Raw genomic sequence first — 24,682 nt, forward strand, 5'->3', positions numbered from 1 at the left:
GAGCACTGGCTGCTCTTGCAGAAGACCTAGGTTCAGCTTCCTGCATCCACACCACATGGCAGCTCCAGTTTAAGGGAATCTGACGCCCTCTTCTGCCCTCTGTGGTACCAGGCGCATTATGGCCTCTCCCTCCAAGAACTGCATCCCTGCCCTAGGCTGAGAGGTCCCACCTCTCAGAGTAGGAAGCACACACTCGAGGGAAGACATTGTGGCACCTGTCACCAGCCTCACTGAATTGCAGAGACTTGGATCTGCTCAACCTGTGTCTGGGGTCTGGCCGGCAGCAGTCTACATGTGACAACTGTAGGCGCAGTACCACATAATCACGACATGTCCCCAGGAGTGTCACCGGAGGCTGGACACCCTCCCTAGTGGAGAGCTGCTGCTGCTGTTGCAAGGCTGGCCACGCCAAGACATCTGAACCGCTGTCTCCATCGAGTGAGCTCCCAGGGTGAGCAAATTCCAGCCTCACCGCAGCAGGTGGCACCAAAGACCCGGACCCACGGACCCACGGACCCATGGACCCACGGCGCTCACTCTTCTCACACTGCCTATGTGGATCCCAACAGCATGTGTATAAGAGACAGCCTGGTGGTCCAGGCTTGTCACTTCAACAACTCGGGAAGTGAGGCAGGAAAGTACAAGTTCAAGATTGGCCCCAGGCAGTACCGTGAGTTCAAAGCCAGCACAGCCAACTTAATGAGACCCTGTCTCAAAAATAAGAAGTGGAGGCCAAAGGCAAACCCACGGGCCTGAGTTCAGTCCCTGAAGGCCACATGGCAGCTCCCCACCCCAAGCTGGGGATACAGCTCAGTGGTACAGAACTTACATAGCACAGGTAAGACCCCAGGTTCAAAACCAAACCAAAGGCAACGTTCACATAGCATGAGTCACCCCAGCTCCTGTCCTTGCAGAGGATCAAATCTGACGGGCCAGACACGGACATCAGAAGACTCCCCAGGGATGTGGAGGCCCCATCTCCAGGATCAGGGACCTGATCGTTATGTTGAATGGCTGGCCTCCTTCCCCCTGCCCTGATCTTCCCACTTCCTTATGGTGTCCTCTGGAAACTGTATGCCCCAGACCCCTTTCTCCGTGTCTCCTTTTGGGGGCACAATTTTAGATCCCTGTATTCCAAACAAATGAGTGGACATTAGTTTTCTCTAAAAATAGATCTCTTTATTTAAGGTTTTGGGTATTATATACCAGCTGATATTATTGTTTAAATAGGGTATAAAATACAGTGCAAAATTCAACAAAAATACAAATATGCAAGAAAGGTAATATAAACAAGTAAGAAAGATGTATAGCCTCAGTGTGCCGATGCTGCCCACCACTGCGAATCCAGTCAGTCACTTTGACCTTGTTATCCTTGAGGTGCCCAGAGACTGTCGCCCAGGGCTGCTTACATATAAGTTAAGTGCTGAGCACACATTAGGAACTTCTGGGTTGTTCCTGCTGCCCTTTCCATGGGCTTCCCACAGTCTTTTGTCAATGACCTAATGGCTGAAAGGAGCTGGGATTTAGAATGACAAGAAGGCTCCATCAGAAAGTAAACTTTGGGAAACATTGTAAACAGTAAGGTGGACTATCGGAGAGTAAGCTCGGAAGGCGAGGCCAAGGCTGTCACAGTTGGAAGGATTTCTGACAGAGCCTCTGTGGCGCAGCTCAGCTGGGTCTCAGGAAGGCCACTGGCTGGGCTGGGACATTTCCAGGAGCTGCTCCAGTGCTATGACTGTCCTCAAGCATGCGCGTTTGGTCTGCTTCTGGGCTCAGGGATGTGGTCAAGCATCGTTGCAGGGAAACCCCAGTGAGGTAGGAGGTAGGTGTGTGTGTGTGTGTGTGTGTGTGTGTGTGTGTGTGTGTGTGTGTGTCACAAAGATCTCCTGTCAGTTTGATGACTCTGGGAACTCTTGGGGACACACATATTAAGTCACTAGGGCTGCCTTGCCAGGTGACTTAAAGGTTTGTTTGAAATGATACAGGTATGTATTGAGGACAGTGCTTTAGGGTTTTGTTACCTGTGAACCCCACTCAAGACACCATCTGTGCAAAGCCATTGTCTGTGTATTAACTCAGTGAGGCCACTCCCACTGAAGGGGGAAGATCCTGGAGCCCCAAAGGCCTTTGAGAATGAGCTAGAGAACCCTCGAATCAGATGCCCTTAAGATGGTGTTTCTCAACCTCCGTGTGGGTCATGACCCCTTTAGGGGTCCAATGATCTTTTCACAGTGGTCACCTAAGACCACTGGAAAACACAGATATTTACATTGTGATTCATAACAGTAGCAAAACTACAGGTATGAAGTAGTAATGAAATAATTTTATGACTGGGGGGGGGGTCACCATACCATGAAGAACTGTTTATGGCTGGCAGTGTTAGGAAGGTTGAAAACGTCTGCCTTATGGGGTACCCTCACACGAGTTCTGTAAGGTTGTGCCTCAGAGCCGCACAGCTCCGTGAGTAAAGCGGTTGTGAGCTCTCTTCTGCATCATGGACTGTTGAGGTCCTCAGCCACAAACACATTGGTTCTGAGTGACACCTGCAGACCGAGGACACACATCGCACCCCCAAAAGGACAGTCGTCTGTTTCTAAAAGACACTAGCTTCTCAGATACTAGGACCTCATCATGACCAAAACAGATAAAAACAAATAAATAAACAAACAATCAAACACCCAAAAAACTTAAACCCTGTTACAATGGCATTCGAAAAGGACACCGGGCCAGGAGTGCAATTTCTGCCCTGACCAATGTCGACCCTGGAAGGTGAACTATGTTTGAGAAAGAAGCAAAGTTGGTCAGGCTGTGGTTTCAGGGAGCCCCTGACTAGAAGGTGACAAGGAAGAAATGGGGTGACCTAGAGGGTAGACAGGTTGGAGGGTAGGTATTTTGTTACTCCTGGCTTAGGGGTTGCTGGTGAGAGGTGCCTGGGGTCTCTCAGGAGTCTGGACTGATGAGTTTTAGTGCATAGTCAGTACATGTGACATTGGTGGTCCCTTGTCACCCATTACCTGAAAACTCCTCGAACCCTCACCATATCCACGTGACAGCTGCAGAAGGGGAAACTGAGGCGCAGAGGTTAAGAGTCACTTGCTCAGTGACTGCCAGAAACGGCAGAGCAGTGATTTGGACCAAGGCCTGTTTTGTGCAATGCTGTGTGTGACTTATGGACTAGGGCGTGTCAGTCCTTGGTGTCCACAGCCACCCGGCTTCACCTGCTTCATTTGGTCCGAGGGTGATTTTCCATTAGACCTGTCATCCCAGGGACAGTGGGCAGACTGGAACTCAACTAGTCTCTGACCACAGCTCCATCCCGCTCACAGGTCACCTACAGCAGGTGGCATCTTACAAAATGACAAGGTGCCATAAAGATCCATAAAGAAGGGCCAGGACCTTGGCTACCATTCAAAGGGACACGGCTTTTGGAGGTGCCTCTGGTCCATGGATGGACTACTGGGGCCATCTCACCTGACCATGTAATCTCCCAGCATCCCACCCCTGACCTCTGTCCTCTGCGGGCTTGAAGCATCCCAACAGCTGGTGTTGCTGTCCTTAAGGTCTGATTCCCAGTCTTCTTCCTCCTCCTCTTCCTCCTCCTCTTCCTCCTCCTTTTCTTCCTCCTGTTCCTCTGGATTGCTGTCCCAGCAGAAAGTCAGTGTCTGAAGAGAAACTGGGGGCTCCACAGGAGCCAGATCTCTCTTTGGGGATAAGGTACCCCATATTCTCCAACCAGAGAGGTCGTCTTTCAGAAGCTCTTCCACAGTGCCCAAGTCCTCAGAAAATTCCAGGCATGGGAGAGGCCCCTGGTGCCCATCCCCATGAGGCTCCTGGTCTGGCTTCTTCTGGTCCAAACAGCTGGAAGACCCAGCTTCATCTTTATAAGAGGAGTCCCCTGAGGAGACCCCTGTGCTGGACCAGCTCCCACCTGAAGAGTCCCATGCAGACGAGCCTTCGCTCCCAACTGAATCCACCCCAGATTCATCTGCCTCTGAATGCTCCGTAACCTGGAGCTTCTCCCTCACGAAGAGGGGCCGTTCCAGGTAGGGCTGGATGCTGTCACCGTCGTCGTCTGTGTCCTCGTCTTCATCCTCAGTACTGTCTTTTTCTGATCCTGCCTGCAGTGTGGCTGGGCCTGTGACCCGAGGGACTGGTCTGGTCCTTATGGTCAGTTCCTTCTGGGGACAGAGGATCAAGTCACCTGAGAACTCAGGTCCACTGGGCTGAAAGGTCGCCACTGGGTGTCTGTTTTCAGAAAAGTCCTGATGTAAGAAAGAGAGGGGAGAGAAAGGTGAGTCCGGCTTCTTGAAGCATGACTGGTTGAAAATCTGGGGTACCCCCTAGCAATAATAGTCCACATGGGTTCAAGTGGAAGTTGGTTCTTTGGGAGGTGTTTCCAGGAAACACCAGGGCCAAGCGCAGCAGGGGTAGGGGTGGGGGCTGGGAGGTAGGGGGCTGTACAGCCTTTGAAACTACTCCCTGCTGTGGTGCTGTGGTCCAGGGACAGCCCCCTGTAGTCCAGCCTCTCTCTGACTTCTCTAGGCCTCTCCCCTCCCCCAGCTAGCTCATGGATCTGAAAGAGGATTTAGCCTGGAGACGCTCCGCTTTGATCAAGTTGTAAACCAAGCATTCGCAGCCTTAAATGATGCTCCTGTCTGTACCACCTCCCAGCCCACACGCTCTGGTCCTCTCTGCTGGGACTCAGGGCCCTGTGTTCCTCTTTCCACCTGACAAAGCCTTAGCAGAAGGTGAAGTGATTCCACGGAAGGGGACTTAGGTACTTCTCCTTGGGAGGCAGGTTTGCCTGTTGGATTTGGCTAAAGGCATCCACCCCCAGAGGTGGGGATCGAGACACCAAGGCAAGATGGCCGATGATGCTACAGTCTGGGCCAGTTCGTTATTCTGTCTGAAGCACTGGAAACTCAGCCCTACTTCCTGCTATTCAACACCTCACTTCTATATACCACGTCATGCTCTCCGGATATGCCATACCAGTGCCTGGGGCATCGTCACCCACTGAAACCAGGGGTTCCCATCCATTTTCTTCCATGCCGTACCCGCTGCAGCCGCTGCTATCAGTAGAAGCAAGAGTAAGGGCACCGCCAGGACAGCCCTGTTGGCCCCTAGAGAGGAGAGAACACAGAAACTGCAGACGGAACAATGGCCCGGTCCCTCAGTGTACCAAGAGCTTCCGGTGACCGTCCTGTTCACTCTTAGGAGAATAAGATCATTCTAGTGGAAGCCAAGGCGCAAAGAGGTTATATAAACTACCCCAAAACATACAGTGGTAGGGCTGGGATTTCCATCTGTAAACCTGTCTCTCAGTTTATCCTTTCAACCATTCGATCATGAAACTTCTGATGTCCCTGGATGGCGGGGGTCAGTCCTCACCCTAGTGCTACTTTGCACCCACCTGGGGCCGCTAGGAAGATGCAGCTGGGCTCAGAGAACAGGCTGTACTTCGTGTGGGTTAAGGTATAGACGGTTCTGGCGCTGAAGCAGTGGCGTCCACGAGCATCTTGCTGGAGAGGAATCTTGACTGGCTGGCCATATGGAGTGTCTGGAAACACGGTCTGTTTGGAGAAGCAAGAGGCAGTGAGCATGCGCAGAGCTGATGGCTGAGCATGCGCAGAGCTAATAGATACCCACGGCGGGTTGGCCGGGCGAGGTAGGGGCGAGGTAGGGTAGGGACCACGCAGCTTTCATTTCTTTTACATTGTAGTGCAAGCTCTAAGGGCATTTGCTACAACCTGGTTTCTTCTCAGCTGAATCTCCTTGTGCAGACCGTTTGGGGTTCAAAAGTAGCCTGCTACTTTGGGTCACTCCAGTGAAGCTCATCAAGACCTCGGGGCGGGGGGAGGGATCCCCACTTCAGAGGGGGCTTCTACAGGTTTCTAGCCCTCTGGCCTCCCAGTCCACTGGGAATGAGGGTCATTCAATCACTTAAGGCTCAGCGCTGCCCCAGCTAGCCAGTGCAGTACAAGGCATGGGTAGATGGCTAGTGCGAATGGAGCTATGTCCCAAGTACAAAATGCTTGTCAGTTTCCAAAGATGGTGGAGGAGAAGGCAAAACAGCTCAGAGGTTGTATTATTTCCGGGGTTGACACGACAGCGTGCTATGGGATAAAAGGCAGAAGGATCTCTAGTTCCAGACAAAATACTAAAGTCGAGCTATGTGTTTCATGCCTATAATAGCAACACTTAGGAGGTGGAGGCAGGAGGATGAGGGGTTCAAGGTCATTCTTGGCTACATAACAAGTTCGAGGCCAGCTTGGGCTTTAGGAAATCCTATCTCAACTTGACCTCTCTTCCCCGCAAACAGCCAGCCTGAACTTAGTGGGGAACATTTAAAATGACTTAGGGGTGGATTAGTCCCCAGAGAGATGACTTAGTGAAGTCATGAGGCCAAGCCGGATGACCTAAGTCAACCCCTAAGACCAGGAAGTGGAGGAGAGAACCAATTTCACAAAGTTGTCCTCTGACCTCCAGAGGCGGGCATGTATGTCACAGCTTCCACAGTCACACATTAAAATAAATTTAAAAGAAACGAAACGGCACAGCTGGCCCTTGTTTCTGCTGGACAGTGCTAGTTAGGGTATTGACTTGTGACTGACTTACAAAGATTATGTGTATTTAGTCCGAGGATGATAGCATATTGCCTGTAATCCCAACATTCGTTAGGAGGCTGAGGCATGGAGATTGAGCCTGGGCTAACCTGGACTACATAATGAGTCCCAGACCTGAACAAATTGTTTGTGTTGATGGGGCACGGTGTGATGTTTTAATATTCTCAAGATTCTGGAAGGCAGAAAGCACTTTGCGTTCCCATCCCTAGGGTCAGAGTTGAGAATGTAAATGAGTAACAGCTACTGCTAGGCCAATTCTACCCCACGGCCTGATTTCATAACGGGAAGAACCCTGCAAGACGCGCTTTCGTCCAGATCGTCCACGAGTGGCTACTTTTGAGTTACAGCCTCAGACCCTGGAGCCACAGTGGTAAACACACCGATGGTGCTCTAATCTGCCATGAGTGAGTATTCAGGCCTGTTCCTGCTGGACGCCTGACGCGGGCGAAGCTGGGTGTGCAGAGAGAAAAGCTGGGTGCTTTTTCTTTGCTTGGAGCTCATTTGGGTTTTCAGGGCTTTCCGTAATGAATCTGGTGACTCAACTTCCTGCAGTCCAAAATATTCCAGTCAAACTTTTACTGGAAGTGTGGGGGAGGATGAGCCGGGGAGAGGGTCAGTGAAGCAGTGAAGTGCTTCTTTCTTTTCTTTTCTTTTCTTTTTTTTTAGTGAAGTGCTTTCTGTGCAAGCATGAGGACCTGAATTTGATCCCTGGCACCCACATAAAAAAAGATGGGCATACCTGTCATCTCATCACTAAGGAGGTAGGGGTAGGATCATAATCTCTGGGCTTGCTGGACAGCTAGACTGGCTTGATCTAGAGCGCCTGGTTCACTAAGAGACCCTGTCTCAAAAAGTAAGGTGGAGCATCAATCCTAGCACAGATCTCTTTCGAGTTTGAAGCCAACCTGGTCTACATAACAAGTTCTGGGCCAGCCAGGACTACCTGGTGAGACTCTGTCAAAAGAAGAAGTGGAAGCATCTGATAAAGGAACCTTGCAGCTGCCATATAAAGACACACACACAGACACACATACACACACACATACACACACATACATATTATACACACACATACACATATACACACACACATACACACACATACACACATACACACATACACATACACACATACACACACACACACACACACATACACACACAATACACACACACATACATATACACACACATACACATACACACATACATACACATACACACATACATACACATACACACATACATACACACATACATATACACACATACACACACACACACACACACACACACACACACACACACACACACACACACACACACACACACACACGTATATTCACTGGCACACTCCCATGCGCACATCCTCCAGCTTGTGTCTTGCCCTGGGAGGTAAGGCTCATAATTTTCAAAATGAGGTTGAAAACAATGTTGCAGTCCAGGCCTGTTCCTTGGAGGGCAAAGCCTGATGCTTCCTCTCTGCCTGCATGGGATGTTGTGGGGCCGTGGGTGTTGCACACCATCAAGGGCTGACTGGAGTCAGAAAACTGTGGAAGGCCTCTGGGAGGAAAGTCCAGGAGGCAGTGTCTGAAGCGGGGAGGAGACCCAGCGCGGGACCGCACAGGCGTTCCTACCTTGCTTCTCAGGTCCTCCTTCCAGAACTCCACCTGGTACTTCAGTTCCAGTGACCGCGGCATGCAGGGTGGCAGCTGGTAGGTAGCGTTGACACTTAGGATCTTCTCCATCTGGGTGAGCACCAGGGTGGGTGGGGCTAGCTCCACTGCCAGAAACAGAATCAAACCAGTCAGACTGCCCTGAGGGCCCAGTCCCTATTCTTCTGCCTCTGTCCGGTTCAGAGAGCACCCCATTAGCATTTTTTAAATATCGTCTGTGCTGAAGGTCCTCATAGCCCTTTTATCTGCCTTTCACTAACCCCGGGAGGGAAGCATCACAGTCCCACTAAGTGTGTGCATGTGTATGTGTGGGTGAGCATGCCTGTGAGTCCCTGTGCAGAGGTCAAAGGTGAGAGGTCAGCGTATGCTTGTCATCTTCCATTGAACTCCGCCATATGTTTTGAGTCAGGGTCTCTCACTGAGCCTGGGGCTCACTGAAGCATTTGATTTCTGAGCTCTCTCTCAAGCCTTCACCAACTCCATTTTTAAAAAATAAAACAAGACCCTAGACCAGTGATTCTCAGCCTTCCTAATGCTGTGACCCTCATGACCTTCCTAATACAGTTCCTCATGCTGTGGTGACCCATGTAAAATTATTTTTGTTGCCACTGTCATGAATAGTAATATAAATATCTGATATATAGGATATCTGATACGCGACCCCGTAGGGGGTCATGGTTCACCGGTTGAGAACTACTAGAGGCCTAGTCTGTTGCCAGGATATATTGTTAGTAGTGGGTGGATGTTGGAGGGGAGTCTGGGTTCTTCTGACTGTGTCAAGTGTAGGTGGGGAAGGGTGGTCATAAGGGACTGTGAATACCAAACGGTAACCTCTCAAAACTTCGTTCTGTCTCTTGCTGTCCCAGAGAGATGAAAGATGGGGGTGGGGAGATGGGTTAGTCAAAGATGCCCAGGGAAATCCACCCAGCACAATGTACGTAGATATAACACCACGTGTCTGTCCCCCAGGGGTGGCTCTCCAAGCAGTCACAGGAGAGCCATCACTTTTGAGGGCTCGTAGATCTACAGAAACATTGACATCTGGTCGTTTGTGTGTGAAATCAAAGAGAGCTGTCGACTTCATTCCTGCTGACAGGGGAGAGGCTGGCAAAACTCCTTGGCGGCAGGTGCTTGTGGCCCATGGTGGAGAAGGAAGCCTGCCTTGGAAGTGGGAACTCCTAGAAGCGGGATCTCAAAGGTCTTTGCTGGGAGTCAAGGAGAACTGTCCTAGAAAGTCAGCGTGAGTGGCATTTGTTTGTTCGGCTGGATTTACAGCCGCTTTGGACCAAAACCCTGGTCTTCTCTTAGTGTTACCTTCCACTCCCGCATCTTATACAGGGAACAGAGATGGCTTCCCTCAGCCTCACCAGCTCATAGGTGGGGAGGAACTGTACCCAGAAGCCAGACTGAGTGTACTACACCAAAGCTACCTGACACTCTGTTTCAGATACTGCCAGGGAGATTTTGGAACTTGAGTTGATGTTGCAATAACAGGCAACTTTGGGGGACCTTGACATGGGGTCCTTTAATTAATTCTGTGCTTGCAAAAGCTGTGAATTTGGGGCTGAGAAGAAAGCCCACGGTAGACTTCTGTCCCTATCCCTGGATGGGGCCAGCCTGCTGTTGTCATGGTTGAATGGATAAAGAATTTTTGGTTAAGGTTTAGAGCCATAAAATGGTGCATTTACCCTTGGACATGTGGATGGGCCAGAGCCTTTGAGAGCAGAGGACAGGGTGATGAGATGCTAGATGTGACCAGGATTCATTTGTGTCACTTCCAGTTTGAGGAAGGGTGGTGGGGTCATGAGGAGAAACAGATATTCTCAGCAGCTTGGAGAGGCTCCTAGCTGATAAGAAATGAGGGATCAGGGTCCTCAGCCTGGCACTCTGACTGAGCTCATAAATCCATTCTGCCCTGGACGTCTATGGTGAGACCCGGGCGGAGGGGCAGTTGGACTCCCTGGATCTCTTGTCTGGAAAAGCCAGTCTGGCCTATCTGGCAAGTTCCAGGTCAGTGAGAGATCCTATCTGGGAAAAAAAAGTGGGACGTGCCTGAGGAATGACCCCTGAAAGCTCACAGGCATGCATGTGCACACACACTAACACGTATTCGCACATATTAACACACACATGGTTGTTTTGCTGTCCAATGTTCTCACTCAGCCTCTTTATAAAAAAGGACCTGCTTTCAATATTTATTTTGTGTGTATATATATATATATATATATATAATGTATGTATATGTGTGTGTGTATATATAGTGCCAGTAGCAAAGGAGGCCAGAAGAAGGTGTCAAATCCCCTAGAACTGGAGTAATAGTCAACCGCCTGACATGGGTACCGGGAACCAAGGGTTTGTCTTCTGCAAGAGTAACAAGTACTCCTTACCGTCAAAAATGTATTCCAGGTACCTGGACTCCACCCATGGGGACTTTACATGGGCAGAAGCTGCCTGTACTCGTCCTTTGAACTTGATGTACAGGTCCTGTTTCTTCAGGCACATCATGGGACACACCAGAGTACTGATGCCCGCGCAATGCTCCACTCTTCGCCAATGGTTGTTATAGCTGAGGTGGGGAGACAGAGAGAATGGGTCATGGTTAGAGGACCTCCCAAATATATACCCTAACCTTCAGTCAGATGCCACTGGTCCATCTGCTCAGCCACGCAGCCATTGGCAGACAAGTGTGGAGGGGAATCCTGCCTCTCCCCTCGCTATCTCTGGATCCTTCCGTGGGGTACTTCCCCTCAAACCCAGTTTCCTATCTGCAGTTCTCCTCACAAGGCTTTCATGGAACCACTGTCACTAATCTAAGTGGATATTTTCTGTTGATTTCCTCAGGCATTGGTAGACCGCCTGTTGTATGCTAGAGGCCATGCTGGGTACTGAATGGGATATCAGAGGGGAACCTATAGGGCTTCATTGGACTGCAACACCTACAGAACACGGAGGTCAAAGAAGTGATCTATATCCAGGCATCTGTCCCAGACTGACAAATGAGTTCTTGCCTCCTCAAGTTACTCATAGCTGATGGGAGGGAACAAGGGACAGTCATCACGCCCAACAAGACAAACTCAGCAGCTAGTAGATGCAGTGATAAAATGATAAAAAAAAAATGGAGTCACTGCTTCTAAAGGGAGGCTCAAAAAAGGCCAGAGAAATGGAACTCCCCAGTAATGAAGAAGAGGAAACTGGGTGATGGAGATGGAGTGGGAGAGCAAGAGAATGAAGGTCTGGGATGGCGTGCTGGGTAGTTTTTGTCTACTTTGTACAAGCCAGGATCACCTAGGAAGAGGGAACTTCAATGGAGAAAATGCCTTCATCAGATTGGCCCATAGAGAAGGGCATTTTCTTGACCAATGATTGATATGGGAGAGAAAAGCCCACTGTGGGTGGCGCCACTCCTCAGCAAGTGGCCCTGGGTTGTATAAGAAAGCAGGCTGAGCAAGCAATGAAGTGTGATCCAGTAAGCAGCACCCGTCCATGGTCTCAGCTTCTGTTCCTGCTTCCAGGTTTCTGTCCTGCTTTGATTTCCTGTCCCAACTTCCCTTAATGACCAACTGTGATTGGGATACATAAGCCAAAAATATCCTTTCCTTCTCAAGTTGCTTTTGGTCATGATGTTTATCACAGCAGTGGAAAGAAAGCACACTGGGACAGATGGGAAGGAGTTGGGCATATCCAGAGAAATGCGAGAAGGCCAGAGAGCCAAAACCCAGTAGGTAAGGGAGGAGGAGGACCAAGTGGATAGGGGATGAGGGGGACTGGGAAGTGCTGTTGTGTCAGGTCTTGGCTAGGATGTGAATTTATCCAAAGTGTGATGGGAAGTCACTGGACACTTGATGGAAACCACTACGGTTTGAAAGCATGTGTTCCTCCAAACAAATGTTGGCACCGAAACCCAACTTCCTGGTAATTAAGTCATGAGGACAACATAGTTCATAAGGATGGCTTTGTAAATATGGCTTCAGAGAGCTGCTCGATGTTCAGTCTCTTTCTCACGTGAGGTCATAGGTTGGCCTCTCTGCCATGTGGGGACACAGTGAGAAGGCATAATCTTAGGAGTCTTTCTCCCTAGCCCCCAGAAATATGAGAAATAAATAATTATCACCTCTCAATCACCCAGGCTAAGGCACTCTGTTAGAGCATCAGGAACAGGCTGAGGTCCACTGATGTGATTTAACTTGTGGTTTTAAGAGGTCATCCTTGGAGTTGTCAAGTTGGTTCCACAGGTAAAGGTACTTATCATACAACCCTGGCCACCTACGTGCGATCCCTAGAACTCATGTAAATTTGGAAGTAGAGGCTGGGTATGGGCTACATGACTTTAATTGCAGCGCACACGCGGGCTGATGACCTCTGTGACTTGGAGGCCAACCTGGTCTACAGAGAAAGTCTCAGGCCAGCCAAGGCTAAAACAGTAAGACTCTATCTCTAAGACAAAAACCAAAACGGGCAGTTGGGAGGCAATAGTGCACTCCTTTAATCTTAAGGAAGGAGCCCTGTGTCAACAGATAAAATTAATGTAGGCCTTTGACCTCAAAAAAAAAAAAGGGAGGGGGGAGGGGAAGGCAGGAGACGGGGAAGGAGCCCAGTCTCAATGGGTAATAATAAATGTTTAAGAGTACTTTAATTGTTTTCAGTTGTGCTAATCATCAAAATACAGGTGATATGGGGTTGGGGATTTAGCTCAGTGGTAGAGCGCTTGCCTAGCAAGCGCAAGGCCCTGGGTTCGGTCCCCAGCTCCGAAAAAAAGAAAAAAGAAAAAAAAATACAGGTGATATTGCAAATCACCTGTGCGAGAGGTCAAAATAAACCAGGTCTAAAGAAAGAGGAGGCTGTCGAGTTGAATCAATCTATATTTTTGGCGATTTGGGGTTGCCGGACCCAGGACATGCTATTTTGGGAGAGAGGCTCTGTATTTGTGGTAACAGGCAAGAAGAAAAGGCTTTGGATCCCTTCCAGAGTAATGTGGATGAGATACGATAGGGGAAGACCCACTAAGGGTCTTGATTACAGACAGGAAAGAAAAACTCAAGAAGACCAAACGGGACAGGTGACATGCTATGCTGATCCCACCACAGGGGACCAGCCCTGAAACTGGCTCAGACATAAAGTAGCCAAAACTTCAGCTAAAATCAGCCAAGAGATCTGGTTGGTCATGGAATCCTTAAGATTCATCATATTGGGGCTGGGGATTTAGCTCAGTGGTAGAGCGCTTACCTAGGAAGCACAAGGCCCTGGGTTCGGTCCCCAGCTCCGAAAAAAAGAACCAAAAAAAAAAAAAAAGATTCATCATATTACACGGCATGCATGAAGATTTATTACAATCGGTCATTGACCAAATGAACTCATAAAAAAGACAGCTGCTCAAACAAGGAGTGAAAATGTATCTTTAAGTGATCTATGCACCTTGTGCAATTCATACAAATATTCTCTATGATACTAAAAATTTGGTGACAGGATTCATATGTTGCAGAATGAAACACCAAGACTCAGCTCTGACAAGATTCGTCCTTGGGGATGCTGACATGACCCGCTCGCCCAGCTCCCTTATCCCTGCAGCCATTTCCAGAGACTTGCTTCCAGAACAGCTCCAGGATCAGCTACTGGTTCCCAATGACCTCGGTTCATCCAGCCTTTCAGACGGATCCAGTCAGAACTTCAATCAAGCCCTGAACTTTCTAAGAATGCAAAGACTAGATAACAAATGCTAAAGCTAGCTTTCTTAAGTCTAACCAACTTGTCCAATTTTTCTAACCCTTCCTACACCTTAAAAAGTTTATATATATATACACATACATACATACACACACACACACACACACACACACATATATATATATATATATATATATATATGAAAACACACACACATACATACACATTATCCCTATTTAGCAGGAAGAAGCCATGGAGAGTCATCACCCCTATTCTTTAGTTTTGGGTGTCTTATAAATTTATGGTTTATGTTTATGCTTATTTTATAAATTATAGATAGATTGTCATTTTAAGGGATAATCTGGAAATGGTTATAATTTTGGAGAGGGAGGAAACTCAATAGAGAGCTTAGATGTCGAGATTTCTGTCCTCTCCTCTTCTCTATCCTTTCTTTCTTAGGTAAAGGGAAGGAGGTTGAAAAGGGAAAGGGGGATAGAGTAATAGTATAAGAAATTAAATATATGGGATGGATTACTAAATTTACTCTTTCACAAAACATTTTATAGCTATAATCTTACATTGGTAGAAATCTCTAAATTTTGATGCAGAATTGAGGTTATATTTTCTTACATTGGTACGGAATTTATATATTGATACAGGTTTAAAGTTTTCATTGATATAAATCGTTGAGTGTTGATACACATTTAAAATTAATTGTGACTCTTAGATAGGCATTATGCCTATGCAACTCATTCAAGAATAAAAGACTCAGACCCAGTCCTTCTATAGCTGCCATCACAAACTGTTTAGGGGGATTAAGTAACGCAAGGTAAGAGCCAGATAGCAAACTCACGGTCATATTAGACTCTGACTTAATTATGATAGATAATTAAGATAATTAGATAGCTAAGAGTAGTCAGGGTTTAACAGTTCAGATATACTATATATAGCTAGATAGTCTTCAAAAGCATCAGAGAGCCATAGAATAGGACATTTAAAATCGTTTCATTTATTAACAGATCTTTTGATTAGGAAACATGTCTGCTCCTGACAGTACCCCCTTCACAGCTCAAAGAAGACATTGAGCATCATAACCTCCACCTGTTGTTGCTCCAGTTGTCACAAGGTAGCCACTGGGCAAGAACATCCCTGATTCATCTACAGACAAAACATACTGTTCAGGAAAGGACACAAGAGGCATCCCGCAACAGCTCAGCTCTGCCAAGACAGGGTCACTGGTCCTTCATAGTTCCTGCTTCACTTAAGGTCTGTCAGAGGAGTCTGGGCCAGAAGGCTGAAGAAACATGCTACAATGTTATGAAGAATATAGGGGACTGACCAGGCAGTCAACTGTCTTTACAATTTGTTTAAATTTTGGAAACTATATGTTTTTGTGCTGCCTATATATTCAGGTAATATTTAATTCATTCTCAGATCTCTGATGAGGTTGAAGACTATAGTCTCATAATCAAACTTAAGCTGTTTAATATTAGGGAAGAGGCAGATTTGAAAGGATGCTTTTCAGATGGCGACACAAGTTAAAATCAAAACACAATTCAAGTATAGAATTGTAAACTCTTTAAGTTAGGATAGAGTAATTTATCTAAATTGACAAAATTGATAGACTGGACACTATAAGTGTATATCAATTTTATAGTTTACATAACTGCTATAATCTTGTTCAATGTATATCTGAGAGGAAAGAGCCTTTTTAACTGGTCAAAATGGATAAATGTAGTGGGTTTGGTCTACGGCTGCTTGAATTATGCTAATTTGAGTCCCCAGAATTGCACTTGAATCCACACATCCACATGTAAGACACTGAGGGAACCCTGCCCCGAGTTGGTTTTGATTGGTAAATAAAGTTGTCAGCAGTTAATGGCTCAGTAGGGTAGACAGAGGTGGGACTTTTAGGATTTCTGGGCAAGGGACCAAGGAAAGAGAAGGGCATCTGTCATTCAGGGAGAAGGAGAGGAAAGACGCCATGCCTGAGAAGGTGTGAGACAGAGCAGAGCCACCGTGTAGGAGCTGGAGCGGCCTCAAGACGGCTGCCTGACTGGGTCCGGGGCAGCAAAGATGGAATATAGGTTTAGTAAGTAATGACTTGGGAATATCAGAGGGAGGTGGATTAGTCAGGTGGAGGTTAGGAAGTGGCCCAGTCATTGAGCTGTTTTAGGTATATCAAAATATAAAGCCGTGTGTATTTCATCCAGGAACCGGAACACTGGGGTGGGTAGAATGGAGCACTGCAGCTGCCGGAATCAATTTGAGTAGCTTAAGTGGGTACTCCTTCCCCCCTCCTCCTTCCCCTTCTAATCCCCCTCCTCCTCCTCTTCCTCCTCCTCCTCCTACTACTACTACTTCTCCTTCTCTTCTTCCTCCTCTTCCTCCCCCTCCTCCTTCCTTCCTCCTCCTCCTCCCCACACACACACACACACACACACAAAATCTTTTTTGTTGTTGTTTTGCTTTTGTGTTTTGTTTCCCTTTGACAGGGTTTATCTGTGTAGCCCTGGCTGTCATGAACTCACTCTGTAGACCAGGCTGGCCTGGAACTCACAGAGATCCGCCTGTCTCTACCTCCTGAGTGCTGGGATTAAAGCTGTGCTGCCACTGCTTGGTTTTTGGTGGTGGTGGTGGTTTGGTTTTCTTTTTGGTTGCTTTTTTTTTTTTAGATGGAGCTAACTATGTAGACCAGGCTGGCCTTGAACTCACAATGATCTACCTGCCTGTGCCTCCTAAGTGCTGGGGTTAACAGCATTTGTCATCAACCTCAAGCCATAAATCTTTAAAAAGAAAGTCTGTAAAATAAAATATCTTACTGGAGGCTGCCTCACCAGGATTGCCTGGCATCTGTCACTCTCCTGATTTTATCTCTGGGAATGGGGCATGTCTCTCTCACCCCTGTGCTGCCATTTCAGTGTAGAAGCACATGATGTCCTCTGGTTTCTGAGGTCCACCAAGGGAGAGTAATTCTCTCTCAGCAGCGTGAGTCACGGTCTTAGTCACACCCCTGATTCAGATAATAGATGGAACTTTGGACTTTCAGCGAATGCTGGAGTAAGGAAAGTCCTTTGGGGTTATTGAGACACCAGTGGATGCCTTTTGTCTATGAGAACATGAGTTTTAGGGAATAGTGACAAAAACATGTAACATCCATTACAAACTGATACACATCTCAAACCTGGAAACAGCCCAAAAAATCCACTGAGGAGAAAATGGAGAAACACATTAAAGTCCAGTCACGACTGAAATGAACGCACACTTGATGTGGGTGGATTCCAGAGAGGTGGTAAGTAAAACCAGCCATGGGTACAAAAAGCCCCATTTCCTGTTTGGGGAACAGGGCCTTATGAAATTACTAAGAAAACTTTTCTGAAATTAAAAGACTTTATTTTGAAGAATAAAGCTTTTTACTTGCGACTTTGAGCACCCAAAGATGTCAGCTCAGAATCAGTGGCAGACGTCAGCCCAGCCCTGCAAAATTAGCAGAGTCTAGCGCAGTGGTTCTCAACCTGTGGGTCTCGACCCTTTTGGGGGGAGGGGCATATCAAAAGACCTTTTCACAGGGTCGCCTAAGATGCAAATATTTACATTACGATTTGTAACAGTAGCAAAATTGCAGTTATGAAGTAGCAACGGAGATAATTTTACGGTTGGGAGTCACCGCAACGTGAAGAATGGTGTTAAAGGACTGCAGCATTAGGAAGGTTGAGAACCACTGTTCTAGAGTAAAGCGAACGTGTATTGGAGACTGCCCTGCAGACTTTAGGATGAAGGGAGTGGGTGATGAATAAGTATAGGTCCTTTGAAAGCGATCTATCCTCTCCCACGGCCGCGACAACCAAGACTGTAGCATAAGGAAACATCATCAATGGGAGGAATTTAGCACAAATCCCAAGTCAAGTGGGATTCCCAAGTGGGAAGTGTCAGGTCGAATGAATGCATCAGTCATTCTATCTGGACAATTACACACCTGTGTGTGTGTGTGTGTGTGTGTGTGTGTGTGTGTGTGTGTGTGTCCGTCCAAGATCGATATCGCCATTCGACACAAAAGCCTAAAACAACTGCTTGGTAGAGACCAGAGCGGCTACAACACAGGATCTGGTGTTTAAAACCTTCCTCTGGGTGGTTGTGTAGCTCAGTGGTTCCGAGCTTACCTAACACGCGTGAGGCTCCTGGGTTTGAATCCCACCACTGGAAAGAAGGAAGGAAGGAAGGAAGGAGGGAGGAAGGGAGGGAGGGAGGGACGGACGGACGGACGGAAGGAGAGAAGAAAGAAGGATTTAAGTTGGGTATAGCCGGGGTTGGGGATTTGGCTCAGTAGTAGAGCACTTGCCTAGCAACGCAAGGCCCCTGCGTTGGTCCCCAGCTCAAAAAAAAAAAAAAAAAAAAAAAAAAAAAAAAAAAAAAAAAAAAGGGTAAGTTGGGTATAGCCAATCATGACTAAAAGATGGCAGATGGGCTTTCCTTTTCTGATTCCTTCAGACCAGTAAAGTAGTGGTAGCCTGGGCTTCCAAGAACATAAGAACCCTGTAGCTCTGTCTAGCTCAATGACCAGGCTCTACAAGGAGCAGGACCAGACCCTTGGCCACTCCTTCGCCCTCACCCATTGGCTACAACAATCTTTTGGTGGGGCTGAGTGAAAATGCCCCTCATCGGCTCAGGCGTTAGCACACTTGGTCCCCAGTTGGTGGCGGTGTTTGGGGAGGTGGTGCTGCCTTGCTGGCCGAAGGACATCACTGGGGTGGCTTTGAAAGTTTCTAGCCTCTCTTCACGTTCTCTTGGAGATGTTGTCTTACAGCTTCCTATTCCAGCCCTCACTGCCATGCTTCCTCTACTGTGGGCTCTGGACCTATATGCGGAAACAAACTCTTTCTTCCATACGTTTTCTTGGTTGTGGTGTTTTATCATAGCAACAGAAAAGTGACTAATACAGACCCCAAGTATTTGTATCCCCTGGTATCTCGGCCCTCACGGCTCCACTTGGGTTCTACTCCAGCTTTCCACAGAGACTCGCTCAACCTCCAGCAAGCCTGTCACCTGTGGCTCTCCATCAAGTCCCTCTCCCACCACCTCTAGCCCCTATCAAAAGCCCCTCCTCAAGGACTCGCCACAAGCCCTTCCGGTGACCCAGAGACCTTCTGAATGCTGACTCCACGGAATGCAGCTAGCCCAGGGAAACCCCTCCATTCCTCATCCACTGTCCCATCTCCCCACCCACCAGCACAAAGGCTCCTCCTGTACCTTTTGTAGGTCACAAAGTAGGTCACGTTCGGGGGGCTACCTAGCCCTGGGAGCCATGTCAGGTAAACAGTGAAATTCTGGGAGAGCAGTGTCACGTTTCTGGGTGGGGCTAGACGGGGCCTTCCTGTGGGAGAGAAAGAGGTCATAAAGCTTGGAGCTCTTGGCCAACCTTGGCAAAGGTGCAAACAGCTGAAGAATGAGAAGCATGACAGGTGTTCACTTCCTTGGCACCACTGAGGAAACAGCATCTGCCAGTTGCTGCATTGCAGATCCTTCCCGTCCCCAGCTCACAGTGCCATCAGAGCGGAGTTCTATGAACTTTGGCACCTGAGGGTGGGCTCCACTTGATTGCCATGGGGCAGGAGCCAATGAATGGCCCCATTCTGTTCCTGGATTCCAGAAGATTCTTGGAGCAAGCTTTCTGTTTTCCTTGTTAGGTTTTTAAACTTTGAATTTATCACTAGTGTACGTGCCTGTGCATGTGTGACATGTATGTGTGTATCACTAGTGTACGTGTTTGTGCATGTGTGACATGTATGCGTGTGTGTGTGCATGCCATGGCACAGGGGTAGAGGTGACTCCAATGCCCGTCAGTCAGACGAGAGCCACGGAAGACTTGCCAGGATAAACAGATCTCTTCTGTAAGGGGCACCTGGTTGTCCTGTGTGTCCTGGTTTCAACTGGAAATGCCTCCCACAGGCTAGTGTTTTGAATGATCAGTCCGCAGCTCCGAGCGCCATTTTGAAAGCCTCGGAGCCCGTAGGAGGTCGGAGCTGATTGGTAGAAAAGGGGTGAGCCTTTGAGCATTCTATCCAAGCCCTTGTTCCAATCCATTCTTTCTGCTTTTGGGCCCAGGCGAGCAACCTTCACCACATACTTCAGCTTCTGTAGAATAAAACCACTCTATCTGGCCTTCCTCAGTGCACTGGCCCTAGACCCTCTGAAACACTGTCCCAACCGGTCTTTCCTCCTTTAGGTTGCTTCTACAGGAATACTGGCACATCAATGAAGAGGGAATTAATTCACCATGAAAACCACATTAAAAACCCCAAGGTCAGCTCCCTTGCATCACCTGCCGAGGTCCGACATAGTATGTTGACATACTAACATTCCTAGGCTTAGAGAGGTGGCCCAGTAGTTAAGGACACTTGCCACTCTTTTTTTTTTTTTTTTTTGGTTCTTTTTTTTGGGGGCTGGGGACTGGACCCAGGGCCTTGCGCTTCCTAGGCAAGTGTTCTACCACTGAGCTAAATCCCCAACCCCCTAACATTCCTTCCTGCTGGAATCCTAGGTTCCCTGTGAGTTCTTCGTCCACCCTCTGCACAAAGGCAAGGGTTAAAGAGACAATTACACCATGTCTGCCTCCTGCTTGACCCTTTTGCGGTTTCCATCTTTCATACTCCAAGAAAACTTCATAGCCTTTATCGGAACCTCCAAGAGGCCTTCCCAGTAAGGCCCGTATCTCTTGCTTGTTTCTCCTCCTTTCCAGACATGCTGGCCGGTGGCTCTTTGGGGAGCATCGTGGTTTGCCCCTTACTCTGAGCCTTCGCACATGGTGTTCCCAACATCTGTCCCTCCTCTTGGCTTCCCTCACATTCCTTTGATGGCATTCTCTCTCTGTGACACGTTCCCTGGCTATCTCTGGTCTCTGTTTATTGTTATTGTTATCTTATTATTCTCACAGATAACTAGCTATACAACTATTTACCTCCATGCCCAGGCTTCCTGCCCTCTCTTGTCTTAAGAATAAAGTTCATACTCTCATCCAGGGGTCTAATGTCTGGGTGGCCTGACCACCTGTGTGACATCTCCAGCAGCTCCCGTAGGCTCGCAAAGCTGCCGGTACCATCGTTTAGATGTCTTTGAACCTGGGTGTCTTAGGTTGCCTGGAGTTCAGATTCTACTCAAATGCCACTTCCTCCAGGTAGCCCGCCTTGCTACCTCTAAGAGGGGCCACTCATGATGGCAACAAAGTAATACCAGACCCTTTGTATCGGGTTGTAACTTCTGGTTAGCTGAGCTGAGCACTTCGTGAGTGTTCTAGGAGCTTCCTGAGACAGATGGGGAAACCAAGGCCCTCTTAGATACTCAAAAGCCGATTCTCAGGTCTGCCCTCTGAGTTTACTTCCTCTTCCAGTTTCTCCTGGGACTCAGCCTTATTCTATTTTTTAAAAGTTTTTTTTTGTTTTGTTTTTTGTTTTTTGTCTCTGTGTATCTGCGTAGTTCGGGCCTCGAACTCAGAGATCCACCTGCCACTGCCTCCCTAGTGCTGGATTAAAGGCGTGTGCCACCACCACCTGGCTTGATCACCTTTTCCATTTATTTACTGTGTGTGCGACACATGCTATGGTGTACATGTGGAGGTAAAAGGTCAATTTGCAGACATTGAATCTTTCCTTCCGATGTGTAGATTCTGTCAAATGAGTGCCAGTAACGCTTACCCTCGGAGACATCTTGCCAGTCCCCTTTTGACTATAGTAGAGACAAGAGCTCACTCTGTTCTAGGCTAGCTCAAATGTGCAGTGATCGTCTTGTCTCAACCTCTTGGGTACTAGGATTACAAACACCTAAGCAGTTTTAACCTACGCTTCCTGTGCTCCTTTGTGTACCAGAGAACAGAAGGAAATGATTCCATCTCCTGCCCCACGGGAGCTCGTGGTCACAGGGAGAATTTAGTCACATGAGTCACCATGGAGACCCATACATTTTAGGCACCAGGCAAGATAAGTCCAGGTCTACATGATGTCTCTCAGTTCAAGCCCACACTAGGACTGCCTCCTTACCTCAAGGATTTTCAACCCAGCTGTGGGAGTCTATTTCTAGCCTGTCCTGTGCCCTGAAGGTTCATGACCAAGACACTGTCTTTAAACCCGGCTTTGCTAAACCCAGTTTGCCTAGCAAGAGGCCACACTCTGTGGGTAAAAGCCCCTTAGTTTTAAGCCATCCATGAGCAGAACAGGACCAAAGTTCGAGCTTGGCCACATGGGAAAAGACACCTCACAGAGTCTTCAAGGGTTCCAGGGACTGGTGTAGCACTGTATAAAAATGTCATTCAGGTCTCAGGACAGATTACCCCCCCGGGGCAGGTGTTACCCACACCTATGTTCCTGAACCAGTTTGTGTTGGGGATGCAACATACCCTCCCACCCTACCCCCAAGACCCTCATTAACTCAAAAATACTGTTACAGAGCTGTGAGGTTGCCCAGGTCAGGGACAGCACTGGTCGTGGGCAAACCCAAGGCTCAACCTTACTCCTCTGCCCTGTGTGTGCCCCTCTGGGGTACCTTTAAGGCAGCCTCTGAAGTGCTCTGAGCCTCAGTTTCCTTCACCTAAAAATGATGACTATCTGCCTCTTAGGGTGACTGGGATGAAAACCTTGACGAAAACAGAGTGCCCAGGACAAAGAAGCAACCAGAAATAATATGGGCTTTTTATGATTATTTATTCGGTCTAAGAACCCTTCCAGCCTTTTGACCGCATCTAAAGTATGCCCATGGGTTCTCCTCCCTGGGCAGCTGATCAGTGGAAAACTGGGGTTTTGTCCTTGGGTCCTGGCCTCGGGTATTTTGTGCCTCGCTGTCTTATTTCTCTCTGTGAGAGACACAGAGAGAAAACGCACCGTTAAAGAGTCTCATAGCGGGGACCAGATCAACCAGAGCTGGGTCCCCGGGAGCAGGAGGGCAATTCCTGTATGTCCCCAACTTATAAAGGCCAATCAGGTATACACTCTAGGATTCCGTCAACAAATACAGCAACCGCTTCCCGGTGTCTGTGCCTCGGTCTCCCGGCCCTGCCTGGAATAAGGAAACCCACTTCCTTCCGGCCAGGAAAGGCCGTCCAAGGACCAAGCAAACCCGCGGCGAAAGCAAAGGGTCCTTGAGGCCCAGCACCAAGTCCCCTCTCCGGACCACGGGTGACACATCTTCGCTGTCCCCGCGGAACGTGCTTACCTAGGGCGCTTTGCATCAGGAACAGGAGTAGGGGCGCCCACCGGCCAGCCCGCCACATTTCGGTCCCGAGGGTCCCCGCCGCCCGCTGCCAGGCCCCTGGGCGGCAGGTGACAAGGGCGGCGGCCGAGGGAGGAGGAGCCTCCGGCGGTGCCAACGGCGGGGATTCACCTAGGGCCGCCTCGCGTTGCCGCCGTGGGTGGGGGCGGGGCTCTCAGTAACATTTTCTGTAAATCAGACAAGAAATCCAGCTCTGGGGTTCCGATGAGGAGTAAGTAATCAGCACCCAGGGTAGAGTTCGAGGTCACCGGCAGGTCTCCTGTTTTGGAGATGGAGGACGGCACCCAGCCTGTCTTGCGAGTTTCTTACCAGAGTTTCTGCTGGAATTCCGGGCAGGCTTGTTACTGCCCGCCTACTTCGCGGTAGAGGCTTGGAGGAGGCTGTCCTAAGCCACAACGCACGCTGTGCTGCCACGAACCAGAAAGGACTTCGCTTCAGACTTTGTTATCTATCCTCCTCGGAACAGGGGACACTTCATTCTACCACACAAAATATTCTAACTCCCACGGAAAGGAAAACTGGTTCTTTCCAAGTTAACTCTTCCTATAGGAAGTGTCGGGGCAAGGCTAGGACAACAACGTGTGTGTGTGTGTGTGTGTGTGTGTGTGTGTGTGTGTGTGTGTGTGTGTGTGTGTGGTATGCATGTGTGTGTGTGTGTGTGTGTGTGTGTGTGTGTGTGTGTGTCCTTTTGTGTGTAAGGATTAAGGGTCGTGAACTTCGTTTTCTGCCTTTCGCTGGCAGGGAGTGGGAATGGTGAGTTGGCGGATGCCACACAGATACATTGATATCTATATGGAATTGTTGCAGAATGCATACGAGATAGAAAAAGAACAAAAGCTGGCCTTTGGGAAGGCGGGTCACTAGCTCAGGTTTCTCTTGATTTCCTAGGAGGTCAATAGACAGCTGCGTTTCTGTCTGGGGACCAATATTTAACATGACTGGATCTGTTTGTTTGTTTGTTTGTACTCTGCTCTGTTCAGGCCCAGCACAATAAGGGGCGTCTGGGATTTTTATTTAACTATAATGGAGAAGCAGAAAGACACACCCTAAAATCATTAGCCTTTTAAGATGCACATCTGCAATCCCAGCAGTGGGAAGATACAGGTAGGGGGACCAGGAGTTCAAGGTCAACCTTCGATAGGTAAGAAATCAACCATCATGGTCCATTTTCAGTATGAGGTGTGTTTAGGGCTCATCAGAGACGGAGGGAGGTGGGGCTCTAGGCCCCTGTTTCCTCTGCCCGGCAGCTGGTGTCTGCTTTCTTAGGTATCCCCAGTGTGTTCTAGGGTTGAAAAGTTACAGGTAGCCTGCCCGCCTGACTGAGATCGCATATCAGAAAAGGAGGGGTTTGTGTCCTGTACCATTTAGAGAAAGAATTCGGGAAGGGGACAATCAGTACTAGACAACAGAAAGACTGTTAACTCCCTGAAGAATTCAGCCAATGAGAACTAAAGCGGGCTGAGA

The 24,682-nt window shown here is 48.4% G+C and overlaps 1 protein-coding gene across 1 annotated transcript; it reads right to left on the bottom strand.

Annotated features, from left to right (window-relative positions):
- Positions 1–1,157: 1,157 nt before the first annotated feature.
- Ifnlr1 (interferon lambda receptor 1) lies at positions 1,158–23,543 on the bottom strand. The gene is made up of 7 exons (XM_032896226.1): positions 23,162–23,543; positions 19,211–19,334; positions 10,690–10,868; positions 8,264–8,409; positions 5,414–5,573; positions 4,993–5,123; positions 1,158–4,262 (listed from the first exon to the last, which is right to left on the bottom strand). Exons 1-7 carry the CDS (start codon positions 23,217–23,219, stop codon positions 3,468–3,470), a joined length of 1,593 nt encoding a protein of 530 aa, XP_032752117.1. The 5' UTR covers positions 23,220–23,543; the 3' UTR covers positions 1,158–3,467.
- Positions 23,544–24,682: the final 1,139 nt, after the last annotated feature.

The sequence above is a fragment of the Rattus rattus genome, chromosome 1, assembly GCF_011064425.1.
Source record: "Rattus rattus isolate New Zealand chromosome 1, Rrattus_CSIRO_v1, whole genome shotgun sequence".
Taxonomy (NCBI): domain Eukaryota; kingdom Metazoa; phylum Chordata; class Mammalia; order Rodentia; family Muridae; genus Rattus; species Rattus rattus.

What these genes read in the sequence shown, in the direction of transcription:
- Ifnlr1 (XM_032896226.1), bottom strand. Translation starts at nt 23,219, where the DNA reads ATGTGGCGGGCTGGCCGGTGGGCGCCCCTACTCCTGTTCCTGATGCAA. An exon ending in CCTGATGCAAAGCGCCCTAG is followed by an intron (nt 19,335 to 23,161) that starts GTAAGCACGTTC and finishes TCTCTCCCACAG; the next exon opens with GAAGGCCCCGTCTAGCCCCA. An exon ending in CCTGGAATACATTTTTGACG is followed by an intron (nt 8,410 to 10,689) that starts GTAAGGAGTACT and finishes TGTTTCTGGCAG; the next exon opens with TGGAGCTAGCCCCACCCACC.